The sequence below is a fragment of the Rana temporaria genome, chromosome 1, assembly GCF_905171775.1.
Source record: "Rana temporaria chromosome 1, aRanTem1.1, whole genome shotgun sequence".
In the NCBI taxonomy this organism is placed as follows: domain Eukaryota; kingdom Metazoa; phylum Chordata; class Amphibia; order Anura; family Ranidae; genus Rana; species Rana temporaria.
This window is the reverse complement of record NC_053489.1, coordinates 665,533,374-665,558,160: the sequence shown is the minus strand read 5'-3', so window position 1 is coordinate 665,558,160 and position 24,787 is coordinate 665,533,374. Positions and strand designations below refer to the sequence as shown.

The window sequence follows — 24,787 nt, the reverse complement described above, 5'->3', positions numbered from 1 at the left end:
GCACTTCTGGGGCTCTTCTGGCCATGCAGTACATAAAGGAATGCAGTGTGGAATGTGGCAAGATAGCTGCTTGGGGGTATTCAGGACCATCGTGGAACACAAGCAGAGGGGATTGAGGCCGTTCGTAAGTAGGAGTCGTTCGTAAGTCGGGGACTTCCTGTATGGTACACCAGGAGCACAGAAAGGTAAAATAAGTAATAACTAAACCAGCCAGGCTGGTACAAGATACATAAGTAGCTCTAGCCCTGTTGGTGCCGCTGGATAGAATGGGTCCTGAGTTCTTTGCCTCAACATTCTTAAGAACCTTAGCCCCTCTTACACAACGGGTTGAGTTTAAATTCATATAATAACACAGGACATCAATACAATATCTGGGAAAAGCATCACAATTTTACCAGGGAGGTTGTGAGGGTTTTCCCCCACGGCCATGTGCTCTTGATTTATCTCCCCACTGTATGCTGCACAATGGTGGCAATTAGTAGTTACATTATCCACGTGACTACAGGCACACAAATGTGAAATGTAAGTACTGTAAGTATCTTCAGCTTTTTTTGCTACGTTTGGGCACATATATGTTGGATGCACAGTACCTCCAGTTTATACAACTCTACTGCATTTGTTCATTGAGCCCTTATAATTCATTAGGTTTATGTCCTTTGAATTGTGTTCTACTTGTGGAGGCTTTGGAATGATCCTGGTGCTCTTGTATGCATTGTGTATTGTGTTCTCTGCCATATGTAGTAAGGTGCCTTACTTGACATATTTTCCTATATACATGTTTTTATGTACATTTATATGTGCTTATGACATTTATCACTGTTTATATTTTTAGACAGTTGTTCAATCTGTTGCTCTTGAGAACCCCCAGACGAAGACCCTTGAGGCGAAACGTGTAGGGATATTAACAATTTTTGGGGATCTAAAGCTTTTCCTTTAATGAAGAAAGTCCAATCATCCTGTGCAAATTTTGCATTTACTGTTGCATGTATTTTATTAGTGTCTTAAGATTGTATTTAATACAATTATATTTGTATTTTTATATATATTTGCCTTTCCAAAAGTCCCTTCCATAAACCTCCTTTCTGTATCTACTTACCGTGATGTGACACATCATGGCTACCAAACTGGGCATTCAGATAAGTATTTTTGAACACAGGATATCACTGAAAGTAATACTTAGTACCCAGTAGTAATGCTATATCAAAGAAATCTATGGGCTCAGCCCTTCCTTCTCTGAGCTGGCCGCTCAGCTGTCGGCTAATTGCCAGCTCCTATCTCTCCACATTGAGAGCCGGTTCACACTGGGGCGGCACGACTTCGGGGGCGACTCGGCAAGGCGACCTGAAGTCGACTTCAGAGGCTACTTGCAAAATGACTTCTGTATAGAAGTCAATGCAAGTCGCCCTGAGTCGCCCCCGAAGTCGTACAAAAACCTTTTTCTAAGTCGGAGCGACTTGTGTCGCTCCTATTAGAACGGTTCTAATAACTACAATCGGACACGACTTGTCAGGCGGCTGAGTCGCCTGATGAGTCGCCCCAGTGTGAACCGGCTCTGACTCACCCGTTGATGATTTCCTAATTTGACAGGCCTGTGGATGCAGATGTATGGTTCCAAACACAGAGTATGCATTTGGGGCCACTCACCCAGACCTGCACATTTATCAAATTAGGAGGCTGAGTTCATACAGCCCCTGCATCCCCATAGAGTAACAAATGACAACAAATCACTCATTCACATACTCCTACCGTGTTTCCCCGAAAATAAGCCCTACCCTGAAAGTAAGACCTAGCGTGATTATCAGAGCGGGCTGCAATATAAGCCCTACCCCGAAAATAAGCCCTAGTAAATTTCATAAAAAATCATGTAATCCGTTTTGTAAAACTGGGGCAGTGTCTGTTTGTTGCTGTATTAAAAATCGCTTATTTACACCCACCGCTGACCCGCTGGAGGTCCTCTTCTCCCGGCTGACGTCTGCTGCCCCTCTCTCTTCAGTTCACGGAGCGGGCTGACGTCAGAGCGAATCTCAGCTCTTCTCTTTCCTCCCCTCCTCCCCGCTGATGTCGCCCCTCCCCGCCGATGTCGCCCGCCCCTCCCTCTTCAATTCATGGAGCACGCTGACGTCAGAGGGGATCTCGGCTCTTCTCTTTCCTCCCCGCTGATGTCGCCCACCCCTCCCTCTTCAGTTCACGGAGCTGGCTGATGTCAGCGACACTCTCGGCTCGTCTCTTTCCTCCTCTCCTCAGAGAAGTCAAGGGAGCTGTTATAAAAGGTACTTTATACAAAACTGTGGGAACACTGCACCATATACCACTAAAACAGACTACATAATGTCATAATGATTAACAATGAGGGGGGGGGGGGGCAGGGGAGGAGATGACAGAGGACATAGGACATTTTTATAAAATATTTTATTGATTTATTTCATGCTTTTTCTTAGGGGTTACAACCACTTTAAGACTGTCAGCTAGACAGACTTGAGACTTATTGCACGCTGTATATGTATACAGTATTAATACAGTAAATAAATAAGCCCTACCCCGAAAATAAGCCCTAGTGTTTTTTTTATAGCCAAAATTATTATAAGACCCAGTCTTATTTTCGGGGAAACACGGTATGTGAAATTGTCATTGCAAGGGTATAATGAAAGTCACTGGAAGCAATATGAACATGAGTTCAGTCCAGAATGATAGGCCATCTCCATGAATATTACACAGTAGTGTACACAGTAGTGTATGTGTAGCTGCCCAATGGTACAAGTGTTGAATGCAGTAGTCAGGCCCATAGGCAAACCCATATCTGTAGATATGCATCACCTCCTCATTGGCAAGAAGTGCATGGGAAGGCAGGATGGTGATGTAGTTCCATACACAGCACAAAGGTAATTGCTAGGGATGCACTGATACCATTTTTTTTTACAATGAGTACCGATACTTTTTTTTTAGCACTTGCAGATACAAATTACCAATACCTACCGCAACTGTATTTTTTTTTTTTTTTTTATAAAAATATGTTAAAAGTGTAAATTGTAAATATTAATGAAAAAAGCAAACAAAAGAAAAGTATTGTTTATAAAATAGAAGTGAACAACAAAAAATCAGCAGGGAAATAATAATTACATGGAGGAGAGTAAGGCCCCGTACACACGAGAGGATCGATCCGCTGGAATTGATCCGCGGACCGGTTTCAGCGGATAGATCCCCTGGTGTGTACGATCCAGCGGATATTTTTCCGCTGATTTTTTTCCCCGGGGATGGATTTCCAGCGGATCAAAATTTCTTAACATGCTAAGAAATCTATCCGCTGAAATCCAGTCCAACGGATTGATCCGCTGGTCTGTACAGACTCACCGGGTCAATCCGTCCGAATCCATCCCTCGCATGCGTCGTAATGATTCGACGCATGCGTGGAAGTCCTTATATCACAGCGTCGCGCACGTCGCCGCGTCATCATCGCGGCGACGGCGCGACACGTCACCGCGGACGGAATTCCGCAGGGATTTTGATGTCATGGTTAGTACAACCATGAGATCAAACTCCGCCAGTGGATTTATCTGCAGAAACGGACCTCCGGACCGTTTCCGCGGATAAATCCTCTCGTGTGTACTAGGCCTAAGGAGTTGATTAAAGGGGTTGTAAAGGATTTTTTTTTTCATAATAAGCATCCTTTACCCGCGGACATTCCTCTTTTCACTTCCTCATTGTTAGTTTTTGCTCAGAAGTTGCTCTATTTCTTCTCTGTTCTGTTCACTTCCTGCTTGTCTGATTGTTACTCACCACCGTGAAGGGAGGCTTTACTGCGACGTGCTCGCCCCCTCCTGGGAACTACATCTGTGCGGCAGGATGCTCTCTATGTGTTAGAGACTTCAAGGAGGTGTGAATTACTGGGCGTGCCGCAATGCATACTGGGAAATGTAGTTCTTACCTGAACGAGCGCCGCAAACCAGGAAGTGAATGAGAGAACAGAAACTAGAACGCCGGAGGTGATATAGATGAAGGAATTTAATAGGTATTTACTCGTTTTTTAACTGGTTGCCGATCAGCTACCGCAGTTCTACGGCAGCAGGTCGGCTCTCCTGCGCTAGAGCCCGTAGCTCTACGTCGGCAGGCAAAGCTCCCGGTCCTGTCAGGGGAGAAATGCCTGACCGTCTGTTCATACAATGTATGAACAGCGATCAGTCATTTCCCCTAGTGAGGCCACCCCCTCCCCTACAGTTAGAACACACCCAGGGAACATACTTAACCCCTTCCCCGCCCCTTAGTGTTAACCCCTTCCCTGCCAGTGGCATTTTTATAGTAATCAATGCATTTTTATAGCACTGATCACTATAAAAATGCCAATGGTCCCAAAAATGTGTCAAAAGTGTCCAAAGTGTCCGCCATAATGTCGCAGTACTGAAAAAAAAATCGCTGATCGCCGCCATTACTAGTAAAAAAAAAAATATGAATACAAATGCCATAAAACTACCCCCTATTTTGTAAACGCTATAACTTTTGCGAAAACCAATCAATAAACGCTTATTGCGATTTTTTTTTACGAAAAATATGTAGAAGAATACGTATCGGCCTAAACTGAGGAAAAAAAATGTTTTTTTTCATATTTTTGGGGGATATTTATTATAGTAAAAAGTAAAAAATATTCATTTTTTTTAAAAATTGTCGCTCTATTTTTGTTTATAGCGCAAAAAATAAAAACCGCAGAGGTTATCAAATACCACCAAAAGAAAGCTCTATTTGTGGGGAAAAAAAGACGCCAATTTTGTTTGGGAGCCACGTCGCACGACTGCGCAATTGTCAGTTAAATCGACAAAGTGCCGAATCGCAAAAAATGTACTCACGCAGGAAATGATTCCTAGGTGGGGATGTCCATTGCAAATAGGAGAGCCACAGGGGGATATTTCCATGAATGGGATAAAATGTTACCAGTAGTTTTTGCCAAGATCAGAATGACCCCGGTAAAGCCACAGGGTAGTTTCCATTCTTATGGGTAGACTCTTTCCCACCCCTTGGGCGAGAACACCCCTTATCTTAGAAGCAGGAGATCTCGATCAGATAAGGGAGGAAAAATTTCAGAAAGTTAATTGAAACTTTAGACCAAGTTGAAAGAAATGTTGCTCGCACATCTCTTCTTTTTGTTCACAGAAACCAACATATCCCTTTGGACCTTCTACCACTAGAAGTCGCGGTGACCCGGACAGACATCCTAGTGGAGAATTCCCAAGCCTGGATCCATGTCAGTCGAGTAAAAAAGGTCAAAGTGTATTGTGCGAAGCAAGACAAGACACAGATAAAGCTTCAGTTCCAGACCAAGGAGGTGAAGCAGGTGTTGTAAATCCTCGAAAAGCGAATACAGAAAAATGACTTTGTTTACTGCTCAGGATTCTGAGAAACTTTGGACACTCCTGGGGCTGACCACACTTTCAGTGTTTCCCCCAACATGGATCCATAACACGTCTGTTGAGGTGCCTGATTATTATGATATAATCACGCAACATAGAAAGGAAGTAAATAAATTACAACAGGATGCAAGGAATATTGCTAAAACATGGAGCCCGTTTGGTGGAGGAGATTTTGGCTTAAAAGGGATCTTCTCCGGGTTAAAAGATATTGTATGGTATTTAACCACCTCTACATCAGACAACAGCCCCAAAATACATAACTTAGGGTCTAATACCACAGGGGATCCCATGTTGCTATGAATGAAGCGGATAACTTGCGACCAGTATGTCTGGATAACTGGACAGCTCCATATGAGGTGGTAGAACGTGCAGGAAGCACGGCCCCCCATGTGAATTGGTAATGGAGTACATTGTACCCCTATAATTTCACCCAAAAAAGTGAGAAAAATGCAAAATACAAACAAACACACACACCAAGTTGGGACAAGTCCTTTAATCTGGCACAAACAACATGTTGAGGTAACGCTGTGTTGGAATTTTGTCATTTTCAGTGGCGTTAGGTAAGCTTTATGTACAATATATATTTGCGTCAGCCTATCCAACATCTTGGGGGACATTGTTTTGGTTCCCTCAAGTATTTTGTCCCAGTCAGCATCTGCTATTGGGCCTATATCCAGTTCCCATGCTGTTTTGGCCTTTTGACTAATAGCTAATATACCCCGGTGTCTGATAGCATAATACAAATGTAATATAAGTTTGGAGGGGTCGTCACCCAAGACTATATTCAGCACTGGATGGGATTCTATCTCCATGTCTAGGTCTGGTATCTGGGTTCTAAGTGCATGTCGGAGCTGCAGGTACTTAAATACTAAGTGATGAGGGAGTGAATATTCTTCTTTAAGTACCTGAAACAGTTTGAGCCTAGAATTTGATATAACTTGGCGAAGGTACAGTATGTCGTGCCTAGCCTATACTACAGAATCAGGGATCGTTTCTAGCTCTGACATATGGCTGTTAAGCCATAAAGGGGTGTGGGAGATGAACCTCCCCACATTTTGTTTTTTAAGAGATATTTCCCATATCTATGGTGGTGTAGTAACTTCTCTGAGTTGTACCGCAAGGTTTGCCCAGCCAAACGCTTCCCACGAAGGATGGCCTAAATAGGTGTATGAGTCGGGTGCCGGGTTTGTCACAGACCAATGACCTGTACCGTTGTTGTTCTGTCGTGATAAATTGATAAATATAGGACAGTTGCACCGCCAGATAGTAGTCCTGCAGGTCTGGGAGGAAAACCCCTCCCATGTCCGCAGGGTTCTTTAGAATGTGCCAGGCTAGTTTGTGTCTACCATTCCCCCAGACAAATGAATTTAAAATATCTTCAATTTGCTTTAAAAAAATTTAAGGGCATGCCACACCATGTACAGAATTTTTGGCAGAATAATCATTTTATGATGTTTATGCGTCCCATCACCCCTAGGGGTAGCCTGGACCACGTCTGCGTTTTGAGTTTGAGCAATTTAACCAGTTAAGCCCCGGACCAATATGCAGCCTAAAGACCCAAGGTGTTTTTACAGTTCGGGACTGCTTTGCTTTAACAGACAATTGCGCGGTCGTGCGACATGGCTCCCAAACAAAATTGGTGTCCTTTTTCCCCCCACAAATAGAGCTTTCTTTTGGTGGTATTTGATCACATCTGCGGTTTTTAGTTTTTGCGCTATAAACAAAAATAGAGCGACAATTTTGAAAAAAATGCAATATTTTTTACTTTTTGCTGTAATAAATATCCCCCAAAAACATATATAAAAACATTTTTTTTCCTCAGTTTAGGCCGATACGTATTCTTCTACCTATTTTTAGTAAAAAAAATCGCAATAAGCGTTTATCGATTGGTTTGCGCAAAATTTATAGTGTTTACAAAATAGGGGATAGTTTTATTGCATTTTTATTAATTTTTTTTTTTTTACTACTAATGGCGGCGATCAGCAATTTTTTTCGTGACTGCGACATTATGGCGGACACTTCGGACAATTTTGACACATTTTTGGGACCATTGTCATTTTCACAGCAAAAAATGCATTTAAATTGCATTCTTTATTGTGAAAATGACAGTTGCAGTTTGGGAGTTAACCACAGGTGGCGCTGTAGGAGTTAGGGTGCACCTAGTATGTGTTTACAACTGTTTGGGGGTGTGGCTGTAGGAATGACGTCATCGATCGTGTCTTCCCTATAAAGGGAATGACGCGATCGATGCGCCGCCATAGTGAAGGACGGGGAAGCCGTGTTTACACACGGCTCTCCCCGTTCTTCAGCTCCGGGGAGCGATCGCGACGGAGCGGCTATAAACAAATAGCCGCGCCGTGGTCCCGGATCGCTCCCCGAGCGGACCCGACCTCCGCATGTAGCGGGGGGGGTCCCGATCGGACCCCCCACCCGCTAATAGGCGAGGACGTACGTGTACGCCCATGTGCCTGTACGTGCCATATTGTGGACGTATATGTACATGCGGGGGTCGGGAACTGGTTAAACAGTAGTGTAACATTCAGGGGCGTATAGTCAGTCCTGGTGACCTCCACTCCCAAATACTTCATTTTGGATACCCCGGAGAGTGGCAATGGAGGGGTTACTAATGGGGGGGGACGTCAATTAGAAGGATTTGGGACTTGTCCCAGTTTATGCACAGCCCAGAGTATCCTCCCATTTGTTCTATGATACACAGTGCGGCTTGTTGTGAAGGGCCCTAGTCAGCTAGGTATAGTACCGTGTCATCAGCATATAGTCCTATTTTGTCATGGTCCCGACAAAGGCCCTGGATGTCAGGGTGCGCTCTGATGGCAATGGCCAATGGCTCAGGAGCCAGGGCATATAGTAAAGGGGAGAGGGGACACCCTTGACGGGTACCTCTTTCCAGTGGGAACTGCTATTAGAGCCACCCATTCACAAATATTCTAGCCTTGGGTGTCTGATATAAAAGTTGGACCCATTTTACGAAACGTTGCCCAAATCCATAATTACGCAGACATTCCCACAGGTATGGGCACTCTACTGAATTGAAGGCCTTCGCCGTATGTAACGCCACCACCACCCTGGTCCCTAAGTTGTCGTGTCGCGCCTGGATATTCATAAACAGTCTCCTGATATTCATGGCTGTATTCTTCCCTGGAATGAACCCCGTTTGATCCACGTGAATCAATGTTAGTAGAGCAGCGTTCAACCTGGAGGCCAGTATTTTAGCTAGGATTTTAATATATACCTGCAGCAGTGAAATAGGCCGGTAAGATTTAGGGTAGTGGGGGTCTTTACCCGGTTTGGGGAGAACAATAATTTGGGCTTCCTGCATAGACTTAGGGAGGGAATTCAGTTTGGGGACAAGTGTCTCGGAATAGGATGCATAGAATTTTAAGGGCAGACCATCCAGCCCAGGTGCTTTAGATTTGGCCAACTGAGCAATTGCCTCTGTAATATCATGTACAGTAATTGGTGCATCAAGCATTTTAGCCTGTTCCTGATTAAGTCGAGGAAACTGTATGGTGGCCAGATAGGTCTGTATTTCCCTTTGCGTATATATACTTTGGGATTTATAGAGATTGCTATAGAATTTCTTGAAATCCCGCAGCAACTCCGGTCAGTGACTTGTCTCAGGTCAGTGACTAATAAAAGTGTAGCTGCTGACTTTTATTAATCAGACACTCATCTGTCCCACGGTCCAACAAAGCCCAGCTCTTCCCCTCCTCTCCTTGGCGCCGGTATGGTCACTGTGGGCACCCGGCTGTGGATTCACAGCCAGGCACACACATTCGCGAGCCGCTCTGCATGCTGTGACTGGCCGGGCAATCATCTGGGACCAGATGATTGCCGAGAGGGAGGAGGGAGAGGTGATCTCCCTTCCGGTGCCGTGGAGCCCCGGAGGAAATGTGGGAGCTGTATCCCTCTAAAAAGAGGGTATCTACCCCCCCCAAAAAAATGACATGCCAAATGTGGCATGTCAGGGGGTCACCGTCACTTAAAGCGGAAGTTCCATTTTTGGGTGGAACTCCCCTTTAAGTTGGTGGCACAGAAAGGATTAAAGGAATTCTGCATTTCTATTGTTTCACTTTAAGCCTTTTTAAATGAGCTGCTCACCACCAAACCAATTTTTACATTTGATTTTTTTTATGCATTGGTACATGCCCCCCTATGGAGTGCCCCACTACCCTTTGTTTGACAATCCCATGTCCACTAACCTTAAAAATGTAGAGAATAGATTTCCGAGATTCCCTCCCTATTGAATTCAATAGGGTTTGCCTTAAAGTGACACTAATGTTTTTTTTTTTAAATAACAAACATGTCATACTTACCCCCACTGTGCAGTTCGTTTTGCACAGAGTGGCCCCGATCCACCTGTTCTGGGGTCCCACGGCGCCTCTCGCGGCTCCTCCCCACATTAGATAACCCCATCTGGGAATCGCTCTCCCGTGGTAACTGCGGGCGAGCTCCCGAGTCATTCATTCAGGGTCCATAGCCGCCGAATGTATGACTCGGCCCCGCCCCCGGTGCCCGCATCATTGGATTTGATTGCCAGCAGCGGGAGCCAATGGTTGCGCTGCTATCAATCTATCCAATCAAGAGCCGTGAAGTTGTAGAGAAAGCGATGGCGGGGACGCGCTCACAGTAATTCGGGGCTCAGGGCCGGACACTGCAAGCTGTTTTTTCACCTTAATGCATAGGATGCATTAAGGTGAAAAAACACAAAGGTTTACAACCCCTTTAACTTTTGCACTTTGCAGATTTTTGGACATGCTGAATGAACCTGCTATTGAATTGAACCCGAGCAGATTCACTCATCACTAGCCAGTAGCAGCACCAGAAGAAGAGCTCTGTCTGCAGTATCCAGTTACAATCAAGGTATGTTTTTTACAGTACCCAGTAGCCATCCTTACCTAGAATACTTGTTATTTATTTAATTTGTGGCATTTCTGTTATTTTCTTATGCCGCCTACACATGACCGTTTTTAGGGTTCTAAAAAATTACGTTTTTTTAAATTTCATTAAAAACGATCGTGTGGGCTTCAGAGCATTTTTCGGGCTCTAAAAAATGGGCAAAAGTTGTTTCAAACATGCTCTATTTTTTCACGACGTTTTTAACGTTGTCGTTTTTAAGGTTGTAAAAAATGGTCGTGTGTGGGCTTTAACGACGTGAAAAATCTGCGCAAGCTCAGAAGCAAGTTATTAGACAGGAGCGCTCGTTCTGGTAAAACTACCGTTCGTAATGGAGTAAACACATTCATCACGCTGTAACAGACAAAAAAGCACGAATCGTCTTTTACTAACACAAAATCAGCTAAAGCAGCCCCAAGGGTGGCGTCATCCGAATGTAACTTCCCCTTTAAAGTGTCGTCGTGCGTGTTGTACGTCACCGCGCTTTGCTAGAGCATTTTTTTTTCACGATCGTGTGTAGGCAAGGCCGTTTTAATGATCAAGTTGAAAAAAACTTTGTTTTTTCTAGACCCTTAAAAACATAATTTCCAAATAACTTAATTCCCCTCTTGTCCAAGTGGGAACATAAAAGAGACATCTGGTGTAGACTACCATTATCCATAGCGGGACGATGTAATTTAATAAAGATGCTATGGTTGCCCCAGTTACTCTATATCCTCCATAACTCCCCAGTCTGGATAGATCAAAAATGGTTCAAAAGGATAGAATCCATCTTTAGAGAGTTAATTTGGAAGAAGGGACAAGCCAGGATTTGTCTCCAGACCATGCAGTTACCAGCTAATGAGGGGGGAATGGCAGTACCTCACCCGAAAACATACTTCTTAGCTTTGCAGCTACAACATCTTGCGAATTGCGGATTGGAGGGAGACGGGAATCCCGGCACATTGATGCTAATAGGGGCACCACATAGGACAATATTGGAGGCACTCGAGGCTGGCTCGTTTATCCATAAATGCCCAACTATAAAACTTATCCTTAAAGTATGGCAAACAACAAAAGCAGTGATGGGCTATAAGGGAATAACAACGTTTGCCCCTCTCTGGTGCAATCAAAACTTAAGGGAATTAAAAGATATTGAGAGATGTAAGGAATGGGAGAGACAAGGGATAAACCGTTTAAATCAATTGTATGATGGAGAACATATGAAATCCTTTGCAGACTTGCGACAGGAATTCAATATAGCAAATAAAACATTTTACAGATACCTCCAGATCCGGCACGGCATCCAAGCCCAGTTTGGGTCACAACCCATTGTATGGTCCTCGGCCCCTACCCTCCTGAAAATAACCTCTTCAAAAACAACTAAAGGCCTGATCTCCGAATTGTATTCCAGAATAGGAGCTAAAACAATAAGTAGGGCAGGCCCCATTAAGAGCAGGATAGGGTGGGAGAGAGACTTAGGGCAAATGACCACGGAACAGTGGAGTGCGATCTTGAGGAGGGGGGTATTGGTTTCGATCTCTCCATCTCAGAAAGTATCACACTTGTTCCTCTTGCATAGAGTATACTATACCCCTAGGAGAATGTTCAATCTTGGGTGGAGAAGTACTGACGAATGTCCAAGGTGCAGAGCGACAGGCAATCTTATCCACATGATGTGGAAATGCCCTAAGCTATTCAGATACTGGGAGGAGGTGATAGACATAATAAACAAAACTTTTAAAACGAATTTGGAAGTTGAGTCTAAGACATGCCTATTAGGCAGTATCGAGGAGGATAGAGTGCCTGCTGGTGCCCTTGAGGTGGTGCTGAGATGCCTCTTCCAGGCAAGGAAGTTAATAGCGTGGAGGTGGCAGGCCCAGACTCCACCCACTGTCAAATCTTGGGTTGAAACCATTAATACAATGATCTGGAGCGAGACAGTGACACTCACTAGACAGGGCAATTATAGAAAGTTTGTGAGGATGTGGAAACCCTGGCTAGACATAACAGGATGCTCTATATAAGAAGATGACGTCTTTCAAATTTAATATATACTTTAACCCGCTATCGGACATCCCTTTATGGGGAGGATTAATCTAATGTAGCAAATTAACTCAAAAAACTGGTCCATGGTGTGATGGGAGGGTGGATGGGTGGGCGAGGGTTGTAGGGGTGGTGGGGGGGGACGGTGGACACAAGGGAAGACAATTTGGAATTTAAGAGGCTTTTTTCACTTAATCATAATGATACAGAGGGAGGGGGAGGGGAAAAATGTATGCTTGTGTATGTATTATGTTAAGTCTATGCACGTTGGTGTACTACTTTTTGTACTTTATATATGCAAACAACAATAAAAAATGTTACAATTAAAAAAAAAAAAAAAACATATTTTTTTAGAAACCGAAAAACGGTCGTGTGTACGCGGCATTAGAGTTACATTTTAAAGGATAACTGCACATTTAAATAATGCAATCCTAACAAAGTCCACCTCTCCTCCTCATGGTAATCGTATGGCAGATGCAACTGTCTCCAAGAGCTTCAGCCTGTGTAGGCTGGGTGGTGCTCTTCTCTTCTCAGCTGGTAGCATTGTGTGGTTCTGTGCATATATTCTGTACTCCACAGACCTTAAATTAAAACCTTTTCTATTAGGTTATTTTTAAAAATATATAGTTTTCCTTTCAATTAAAGTAAAGTTATCACTTAAAACATGCATTTTTTAAGATGTATTCTTTGGTCCATACAAACTATTATTGGGAATTGTGTTTATTTCTCCAAGCAAAATGCATGAATAAATATGGAAAAATAAAACTAAATGCAATATACTCATGCAACATATAACAGCAAAATTATATAAATAATATACAATTATGAGAAAAGTAATTATTTTTGATTATACAGTATTATTCCAATCATACAAAAGGTTTATTTTTCTTTATTTTTCAGTAAGCCTATTTTTGTATTGAGATCGGGTCTAAACAGAATTATGTAACATTTTGGGAAAAATATACAGCCAAGAAGTCCAGAACTTGATGCCATTATAGCAAAAATCTCCACAGCCACCATGTCTTTCCCTTTAGTGCTCAGATAGGCCGGGATCATGGCAATCCAGACACTGCAGAACACCAGCATGCTGAAGGTGATGTACTGGGCCTCATTAAACGTGTCCGGTAATGTCCTGGCTAAAAAAGCTATAATGAAACTCACAGCTACCAGGAGCCCCGTATATCCCAGGACAGAGTAGAAGCCGATAACTGAACCCTCATTACACTGAATGATGATCTTTCCCTGATAAGAGTGAGTGTCCAGATCCTGGAAGGGTGGAGAAATAGATAACCAAGTGACACAGATTATTACTTGAATCAGTGAAAACATCAACAATATAGAAATTGGAAATCCGGCTCCCATCCATTTTTTCCAAGAACTTCCAGGTTTGGTTGATTTAAAAGCAATACACACCATGATACTTTTGGCAAGTAGAGAAGAGACAGCAACTGAGAAGATGACACCAAAAGAGGTTACACGCAACATGCAGGTCACATCTACTGGACGTCCGAGGAACAAGAAGACACAGAGGAAGCTCAGCATGATGGAGACCAGGAGAAGATAGCTCAGGTTCAGGTTATTAGCTTTGACAATGGGGGTGTCCTGGTATTGTATAAATATTCCCAATATTAAACCAGTCATTAAACAACAGGAGATGGAGACAGATGAAAATATTGAAACAATTGTATCATCAGTGTAGGAGAGAAATTCCACCAAATTTGGAACACACCGATCCTTCTTCTCATTTGGCCATTCATCATCAGGACATTTTATGCAGTTTTCACTGTCTGCAGGAAGATAAATACAAACACAATGATCATCATTGTCAAAGTTTTTAAAGAGACCCTGTCACCACATATTACATTTATGTGTAAACTTTGGTATTCTTTAACAAATATTCTCTAACCACTTGCCGACCGCCGCACACAGATGTACACAATTGCACAGGCAGGCACATTGGCGTACCTGTACGTCCCTTTAAATTTTCCGCTTAGCGCGCCTGTCTGCCTCGTCTCTGCCGCGTGCCTTGTGAGCATGCTCGCGGGTCCTGGGAACTCGATGTTCCCGGGCGGACTGCGATTGCGGTCAGCAAAGGCAGAACAGGGGGATGTCTTTATAAACAAGGCATTCCCCTATTCTGCCTAGTGACACTGTCACTGATGGTTGTTCCCCGTGATCGGGAACAGTCATCAGTGACGTCTCACGTGTAGCCATGCCCCCTAACAGTAACAATCACTCCCTAGTACTGACTTAACCCCTGCAGCGCCACCTAGTGGTTAACCCCTTTATTGCCAGTGTAATTTTTACAGTAATCAGTGCATTTTTATAGCACTGATCGCTGTAAAAATTACAAAAGTCCCAGAAATTTGTCAAAAGTGTCCGATGAGTCCGCCATAAAGTATTTTTTTTTTAAAACAGTGTAAAAAAAAATAAAAAAAAATGTTAAAGCCCTCCTGTCCCGACGAGCTAGCGCGCAGAAGCGAATGCATACGTGAGTAGCGCCCACATATGAAAATGGTGTTAAAACCACACATGTGAGGTATCACCTTGATCATTAGAGTGAAAGCAATAATTCTAGCCCTGGACCTCCTCTGGAGGAGAGGGAGGCCCCTTTTGCCTGTTTTTGTGCTCCTATTTCCTTCTCAGGAGCCATGGCGCCACCGCTTTGATGTCCTCCGGTCCTTTATAAGTTCACATACGTGGTGACGGGTACGACATATGTATTATGTAAATTAAAATGATGTTTTTCCTGTTATGTACCAGAAACAATCTTTTGTAACATTTTTTGATGTATTAATTTCTATTTCAATTACAATTGAAGCATAGGATTCCGAAAACCCTCTTTTATTCCTTCCTTCATTCAGCATTTTTTTGCTTCCAGGTCCCCCCAATTGACCCTGAGCATCCCTACTGACTTTGAAGTGATGTGTTCTCGAGGTCCTCACAAGCTCCACCAGATTTCCACTATCTACAAAATCTTACACTCAGCTCTTCCCCTCTCCGAACACACCCATTCATACATGAGGAAGTGGTCCCACACATTGCATAAGCCTATCTCATTGGGAGATTGGAGACAAATTTGGGATGCTGCCTCCGGGTCTCTAGATGTGTGGCCCAGAAAGAAACCATGTATAAAATACTTATGTTCTGGTACAGAACCCCTGAATTCCTAGAAGCGCATAAACTGACCCCATATAGACATTGTTGGAGATGTGGCTCCTTTGTGGGTACCCATTTTCAAAATTTGGGGGATTGTCCTGTAATAATTCCCTTTTGGTCACAGGTTCATGATCTCCTGGAGAGGACCCTGGAGATAAGCATCCCCTTTCAACCTCTATATGTGTTATTAGGCCTACCACTCCCGAAAATCTCCAAAAATCTCCCCAAACTGATGGCTTTTCTTTTACTGGCAGCCAAACGTGTCATTCCTCAATGCTGGAGACAGAGCGTTCTGCGATCCACCAATCAAAATTTCCTCCAGATACCGAAAGCCAACTACAAGTCCAAAGGAGAAAGGAGATTCGCGGTCCAAGGGCCTAGACTATGGAACGCTTTACCAACCAGCATTCGGTTGGAGGAGAACCACTTGACGTTCAGGAGAAAGATCAAAACCAGTGGCGGAACTACCGCCATAGCGACCCACGCGGGCGCTATGGGGCCCGCAGCTGAGTGAGGATCAGGGGGGCCCGGGCCGGACCTGGCACGTGGTGGCTGGTGCGGAGTGTAGTGTAGTGGGAAACGGCTCCCGCAGCTCCATCTGGCTGGCTGGGAGAAGGAGCAGGCAGACCCCCCCTCCCCCAGAGAGTGACCATGTCAATGTCCAGCAGCTGTGGGTGTTAGCTCTCTGCCCGCCCCGCCTCCCTCCCTGGGTGATGTGCAGGCGTGCAGCCATTGGAGGAGCAGGATGAGGGACATTGTGCACAGAGACACCCGGATGGACTAGCCATAGGACACACGCTGGGTCCTGCAGCCTGCCCTGCTTTCCCAGCCTCTCCGCGGTCGTCTGCCGAAGCCCGGGGGTGGAACCAACAGATCAGCTGATCGGACAAGGGACAAGCTGGGGGAGGTCTCTCTGCATGAGCTGTGACTCACAGCCTGTAAGAGATCTCATCTGCTAATCCTGGGACTTGTGACACCGACTGCTGCCCGCTGCCATGTGGAGGGAGCTGATCTGAAGTGTACAAGGTAAGAGGTGGTCGGGGAAGCGCTGGGGGTGAAGGATTCCAAGTTCTAGTCAGACCTTATCACTGATGTGTGACTCCCTCCACCTGGCTCCACCCCCTCCTATCCACCTGGCTACACCCCCCCTCTTATACACCTGGCTGCAGCCCCTCCTATCCACCTGGCTACACCCCCCTCTTATACACCTGGCTGCAGCCCCTCCTATCCACCTGGCTACACCCCCCTCTTATACACCTGGCTGCAGCCCCTCCTATCCACCTGGCTACACCCCCTCTTATACACCTGGCTGCAGCCCCTCCTATCCACCTGGCTACACCCCCCCTCTTATACACCTGGCTGCAGCCCCTCCTATCCACCTAGCTACACCCCCTCTTATACACCTGGCTGCAGCCCCTCCTATCCACCTGGCTACACCCCCTCTTATACACCTGGCTGCAGCCCCTCCTATCCACCTGGCTACACCCCCCCTCTTATACACCTGGCTGCAGCCCCTCCTATCCACCTGGCTACACCCCCCTCATACACCTGGCTGCAGCCCCTCCTATCCACCTGGCTACACCCCCCTCTTATACACCTGGCTGCAGCCCCTCCTATCCACCTGGCTACACCCCCCCTCTTATACACCTGGCTGCAGCCCCTCCTATCCACCTGGCTACACCCCCCTCATACACCTGGCTGCAGCCCCTCCTATCCACCTGGCTACACCCCCCTCTTATACACCTGGCTGCAGCCCCTCCTATTCACCTGGCTACACCCCCCTCTTATACACCTGGCTGCAGCCCCTCCTATCCACCTGGCTACACCCCCCCTCTTATACACCTGGCTGCAGCCCCTCCTATCCACCTGGCTACACCCCCCCTCTTATACACCTGGCTGCAGCCCCTCCTATCCACCTGGCTACACCCCCCTCATACACCTGGCTGCAGCCCCTCCTTTCCACCTGGCTACACCCCCCCTTTTATACACCTGGCTGCAGCCCCTCCTATCCACCTGGCTACACCCCCCCTTTTATACACCTGGGTGCAGCCCCTCCTATCCACCTGGCTCTCCATTCCTTTCGTCTGGCTCCACCCCCTCCTATCCACCTGGCTACACCCCCCTCTTATACACCTGACTCCATCCCTCCACCTGGCTGCACCCCCCTCTTATCCACCTGGCTCCATCCCTTTCGCCTGGCTACACCCCCCTCCTATCCACCTGGCTACACCCCCCCTCTTATACACCTGGCTGCAGCCCCTCCTATCCACCTGGCTACACCCCCCCTCTTATACACCTGGCTGCAGCCCCTCCTATCCACCTGGCTACACCCCCCTCATACACCTGGCTGCAGCCCCTCCTTTCCACCTGGCTACACCCCCCCTTTTATACACCTGGCTGCAGCCCCTCCTATCCACCTGGCTACACCCCCCCTTTTATACACCTGGGTGCAGCCCCTCCTATCCACCTGGCTCTCCATTCCTTTCGTCTGGCTCCACCCCCTCCTATCCACCTGGCTACACCCCCCTCTTATACACCTGACTCCATCCCTCCACCTGGCTGCACCCCCCTCTTATCCACCTGGCTCCATCCCTTTCGCCTGGCTACACCCCCCTCCTATCCACCTGGCTCCATCCCTTTCGCCTGGCTACACCCCCCTCCTATCCACCTTGCTCCATCCCTTTCGCCTGGCTACACCCCCCTCCTATCCACCTGGCTCCATCCCTCCACCTGGCTACACCCCCTCCTATCCACCTGGCTCCATCTCTCCACCTGGCTACACCCCCTCCTATCCACATGGCTCCCTCCCTCCATCTGACTACACATCCCTCTCCTGTACACCTGGCTCCATCCCTCCACCTGGCTACACCCCCTCCTTTCCACCTGGCTCCATCCCTCCACCTGGCTACACCCCCCTCCTATCCACCTGGCTCCATCCCTCCACCTGGCTACACCCCCTCCTATCCACCTGGCTCTATCCCTCCACCTGGCTACACCCCCTCCTATCCACCTGGCTCCATCCCTCCACCTGGCTACACCCCCTCCTATCCACCTGGCTACACCCCCTCCTATCCACCTGGCTCCCTCCCTCCATCTGACTACACATCCCTCTCCTGTACACCTGGCTCCATCCCTCCACCTGGCTACACCCCCTCCTTTCCACCTGGCTCCATCCCTCCACCTGGCTACACCCCCTCCTATCCACCTGTCTCCATCCCTCCACCTGGCTACACCCCCTCCTATCCACCTGGCTCCATCCCTCCACCTGGCTACACCCCCTCCTATCCACCTGGCTCCATCCCTCCACCTGGCTACACCCCCTCCTATCCACCTGGTTACACCCCCTCCTATCCACCTGGCTCCATCTCTCCACCTGGCTACACCCCCCTCCTATCCACCTGGCTCCATCCCTCCATCTGGCTACACATCCCTCTCCTGTCCACCTGGCTCCATCCCCTTACCTGGCTGACCCCCCCTCTCTTGTCCACCTGGCTCCATCCTCCCTCCAACTTGCTGCACTCCTGTCCACCTGTTTCCATCCTTCCACCAGGAGTTCTGGTGCTAAAATTATTGAATTAATGTTGATTATTAATTTTTTTAAAGGGGGGGGGGGGGCGCGCAAGTAGCTGGTCTCGCCTTGGGTGCAATAGTTTTGCACCAGCCATGCTCGCCGTTGTAGTTTAGTGTCTTAATTTAGTGACTAAATACTATGGGCCAGATTCACAGAAGATATACGCCGTCGTATCTCTGTGATCCGCCCGTCCTAACTATGCGACTGATTCATAGAATCAGGTTACGCATAGATAGCCAAAAGATCCGACAGGTGTAATTGACTTACACCGTCGGATCTTAAGAAAGCAATTCTAGACCGGCCGCTAGGTGGCGATTCCATAGCGGTCGGCGTAAAATATGCAAATGACTAGTTACGGCGATCCACGAAGATCCGCGCGTTCTTTTGCAATCTCGTACGTCGACGCTAGTCATTTTTTCCCGTCGCAAAGTTACACCTGCTTTAACATGGCTTATCTTTAGATCAGCCATGTTAAAGTATGGCCGTCGTTCCCGCGTCGAATTTCGTTTTTTTTTTTGCGTAAGACGTCCGGGAATACGAAACGCCGCAACGCACGTCGCCGTTCAAAAAAAACATTGGGGCGCCGTAATTTCGCGCAAAGCACGTCGGGAAATTTTAACACGGAGCATGCGCAGAACGTTCGGCGCGGGAACTTGCCAGTAAATTTCACTTGGGGGGGTTGGCAACACTGGGCCCGGTGAGGATAAGAGCATCGCCGGCATGGTCTCCCAGCCAGGGGAAGAGAGAGGAGAGGAAGAGGCGAGCTGTCTGTATCAGCAGAGAGCGGAATTGCCTGCTGTAATAGCTTTCATTAGAACTTCCAGTGTTCCCGGGGCTCACGTCACATAGCTCCACCTCTTGGTCCGGCACCTTTGATCGACAGAACGCCGGTCCAGTGTCGGACATGTGACGTCATCAAATGCGTTGGGCTAAGAGGTGGGGCTATGTGACGATGAGCCCCGGGAAGACGGGAAATTCAAATGAAAGCTATTACAGCGGGCAATCCCGCTCTCTGCTGATCCGGCCGACTTGCCTCTTCCTCTGCACAAGTGAGGCTGTATTGGGCACAGGCAGGCCAGGCTGTATTGGGCACAGGCAATGCTGTATTGGGCACAGGCAGTTCAGACTGTACTGGGCACAGGCAGGCCAGGCTGTATTGGGCACAGGCAACGCTGTATTGGGCACAGGTCATGCCGCATTGGGCACAGGCAATGCTGTATTGGGCACAGGCAATGCTGTATTGGGCACAGGCCAGGCTGTATTGGGCACAGGCCAGGCTGTATTGGGCACAGGCCAGGCTGTATTGGGCACAGGCAGGCCAGGCTGTATTGGGCACAGGCAGGCCAGGCTGTATTGGGCACAGGCAGGCCAGGCTGTATGGGGCACGGGCCACGCTGTATGGGGCACGGGCCACGCTGTATGGGGCACAGGTCACGCTGTATGGGGCACAGGTCACGCTGTATGGGGCACAGGTCACGCTGTATGGGGCACAGGTCACGCTGTATGGGGCACAGGTCACGCTGCATTGGGCACAGGTCACGCTGCATTGGGCACAGGTCGCGCTGCATGGGGCACAGGTCGCGCTGTATGGGGCACAGGTCGCGCTGTATGGGGCACAGGTCACGCTGTATGGGGCACAGGTCACGCTGTATGGGGCACAGGTCACGCTGTATGGGGCACAGGTCACGCTGCATTGACACTAGGGCGGCTCTGGGGGGCCCCATACAACATTTTGCTATGGGGCCCTGTGATTTCTAGTTACGCCCCTGATCAAAACTCATCTCTTTTGATACCAAAGGAGACAGGAACAACAAGCGCCCAGAGGCGATTAAGTTCGCATGTGCTGCGCTATATAAGTTTTCATTCATTCATTCATTCATTCAGAGCTACCTCTCCTCCCACTTTTGCACAATTTTTATCGACAATTGCTGATATTCGAAGGATGGAACGTCTTACAGCTGTTATAGACGATTCTTTACCCAAATTCAAAGCTATCTGGGAAAAATGGGACTCCTCTGATTTTAACACGGAGCCTCATTCCACCCCACCATAACTGCTTACCCATTGTCCCTGTTCCTACAGATTTGTATAATATGATTCTCCTATTGCAGGTAACAGACTGTTGATATGTAACTTTATCCAGCAGAGCCATGATATGTTAATAATGTTGAGCCCATTACTTATTTTTTATCTTATGATATAATTATCCTGTATGCGACCAGACTTGTATGTTCCCTGCTAAAAGTGTGACTGTTCATTTCTTACACTCTTTGTCATTCAAATGTCTGGATTGTATAATTACTTTGTCTGATTTGAAAATCTATAAATAAACAATAAAAAAAAAGTATTGCAATGACCACCATTTTATTCTCTAGGGTGTTAGAAAAAAATGTATAATGTTCGGGGGTTCTAAGTAATTTTCTAGCAAAAAAAATGTTTTAAACTTGTAAGCACCGAGGCAAGGTCCTTCAAGGGGTTGTAAAGGTACACTTTTTTTTCCTAAATAGCTTCCTTTACCTTAGTGCAGTCCTCCTTCACTTACCTCATCCTTCCATTTTGCTTTTAAATGTCCTTATTTCTTCTGAGAAATCCTCACTTCCTGTTCTTCTGTCTGTAACTCCCCACAGTGATGCAAGGCTTTCTCCCTGGTGTGGAGTGTCGTACTCGCCCCCTCCCTTTGACTACAGGAGAGTAGTCGCCCACTAACACACAGCTCCTTTCTCTATCTGCAATGTAGAGAGCGTCCTGACTCTCCTGTAGTCCAACAGGGGGGGTAAGCACGACACTCTACACCAGTGAGAAAGCCTCGCATTACTGTGTGTAGTTACAGACAGAAGAACAGGAAGTGAGGATTTCTCAGAAGAAATAAGGACATTTAAAAGCAAAATGGAAGGATGAGGTAAGTGAAAGAGGACTGCACTAAGGTAAAGGAAGCTATTTAGGGAAAAAAATTGTACCTTTACAACCCCTTGAAGGACCTTGTGCCTTAACAACCCCTTTAAGTGGTTAATAAAGAAATAACACATTATAAATTCCTTTACAGCTACAACTTCTGCCCATTTCAAGAACTATGAACTCTACCAGTTGTGTTGGATATCTCTCCCTCTGGACAGGCGATGCACTCATAGCAGCATTTGTGAATTGAAGATCCAAATTTTTTTCTGCTGCCAGGTAAACAGGGTGCAGAGCATCGAGATTCCGGTACCTGAAAATAAAATGTATTATTATTATTATTTTCATAGGTCCATCCAACTCGGTAAACATTATAAAGAAGGTTGAGTATTGCAAATAACACAAATAGATTTTAAAGAGTAAAAAGAAAATTCTCATTGCATTTCCAATTTAAATGACTCTGGTCCAGCCACATCTTGAGTATTCCGTCCAGTTGTGGTCACCAGTCCTTAGGAAGGATGTACTAGGACTGGAAAAAGTCCAGAGAAATGCAGTAAAGCTAATAAGAGGGTTGGAGGACCTCAGTAATGAGGATCAACTACAAACATTAAATGTATTCTCCCTGGAGAAGAGATACTTAAAGGGAAACTTCAGTCATCTTTCCATCTATTAAACCTTCTGCCCTTGTTGATTTGTCCGGCCATCTTGCAGCCCATCTCACTAACTATTAGACCCACAGGCGATCTGTAAGTTTTTGTTATATGTGTTTTATGTCCCACACTAGTTTATATTTATATTGTTTCTACCTTCTTCCCTCTGTACATACACATACACATAGACCCTGTACCAACAATTTATAAATCTTATAAATTTCAGATACCCATCAGCATCAGCTACTGATGAGTGGAGAGTTCCACGAAATGTGTCGAGCTATTCCGATGCTATTATCATGTGCCACATGGGATCATCTTACTATTTTAAAGTGTGTTATGCTGTAACAATCATGACATGTATATGGTTATCATGTGATATATGGATTAATCTGCCTGACATTTTTATTATACTATTACCATGTACTGCAATGCTTTTATGCTATAATGTATTATATGTATATATATGAAATAAATGTTATTACTATGTATTATTTCCTGTGTGCTGAGTATAGAGATTCAGCTAGTACATTTGCCATATTCATCTATTGGTCAGACACTCATTGTCCGTTATCACTTTCTTAGGTGCATGTTTCATTTAAAGTTCCAACTTTCCTTCCAGCTTATCTTCTGCCCTTGTTGTTTTAAATTTAGATTGTAAAACATTTTTTTTTCTGACAGTAAATACCTTATACAGCCCACTTCCTGTTTCTTGTCTGGTAAAATGCCTAGGCTTATGACATCATGCACAGCTCTCTCTCAATCGCTCACTCTCGTGAGAGTTTGCCAGGAAGGCAGGGGGGATGAGTCATAAAAGGCCCAATCCCCCTTTCGGAAATGTCCTCTAAGTTTCCGGACCTTCACATACCCTTCTTCAAATTCCTACAGATTAGGCACTTCTTTCAAAGTACCCTGATACGTTCACGATGGTGCAGGGACCTCACCCCTTTTGAGCTAATGTGCAATGAGTCTGCTCCTCAGACTCACCTCATCCCGATCAGTGCTATAAAAATGCATTGGATTACTATAAAAATGCCACTGGCAGTGAAGTGGTTAACACTAGGGGGCGGGGAATGGGTTAAGTATGTTCCCTGGGTGTGTTCTAACTGAAGGGGGGTGGCCTCACTAGGGGAAATTACTGATCTTCTGTTCATACATTGTATGAACAGAGGATCATCATTTCTCCCCCTGACAGGACCGGGAGCTGTGTGTTTACACACACAGCTCCCGGTCCCCGCTCTGTAACGAGCAATCGTGGGTGCCCGGCGGGCGATCGCGCCCGCCGGGCACGCGCACGGGGATGTCGGGGGTTAGCGGGGCCCTAGTGGCCTGCGCGAGAGCCGATGCAGGGGAGCCGACCTTCTGCCGTAAAATGGCGGTGGGCGGTCTGGAAGCAGTTAAACTGCGTAAAGGGTTCTTTATAATTAGAGCGCTATGAATGAATGAATGAATGACTTGTATAGCGCTAAACATGCAAACTGAATCGACTCTAGGCGCTTTTTGCAGCCAATGTCTTCCTGGCTGTTGCGGTCATTTACCCCGTAGGCTCTCGACACGCTTGGGACACACAGTCGTACACATATACAGTCATGGCCGAAATTGTTAGCAATCAAGTATTTCTCACAGAAAAGTATTGCAGTAACACATGTTTTGCTATACACATGTTTATTCCCTCTGTGTGTATTGGAACAAAACAAAAAAAGGGAGGAAAAAAAGCAAATTGGTCATAATGTCACACAAAACTCAAAAAATGGGCTGGTCAAAATTCTTGGCACCCTTAAATTAATATTTGGTTGCATACCCTTTGGAAAAAATAACTGAAATCAGTTGCTTCCTATAACCATTAATAAGCTTCTTACACCTCTCACCCAGAATTTTGGACCACTCTTCCTTTGCAAACTGCTCCAGGTCTCTTTTATTGGACGGGCGCCTTTTCCCAACAGCAATTTTAAGATCTCTCCACAGGTGTTCAATGGGATTTAGATCTGGACTCATTGCTGAACTCGAATGTCCCTACCTAAATTCATCATTGTGGTTATTTATATGCAGTTCATACAGAAAAAAAAGAATAGTCTCATCATTTAGAATCTAAAGATCATTGAAACACAAAAGCTGTATCTTTATTAGTAGTCCTAATTTCTATGATGGTCCTACCCCATTGCTGAATTTCCATATTATGG

At 46.1% G+C, this 24,787-nt stretch overlaps 1 protein-coding gene across 1 annotated transcript in view; it reads right to left on the bottom strand.

The window, feature by feature from the left end:
* Positions 1-13,214: 13,214 nt before the first annotated feature.
* The window catches only part of LOC120944402 (vomeronasal type-2 receptor 26-like), a 123,484-nt gene continuing 111,911 nt past the window's right edge, over positions 13,215-24,787 (bottom strand). Inside the window, exon 6 of the mRNA XM_040358461.1 lies at positions 13,215-14,122. Coding sequence (XP_040214395.1) covers positions 13,215-14,122 — 908 coding nt within the window. The remainder of the gene's footprint in view (positions 14,123-24,787) is intronic.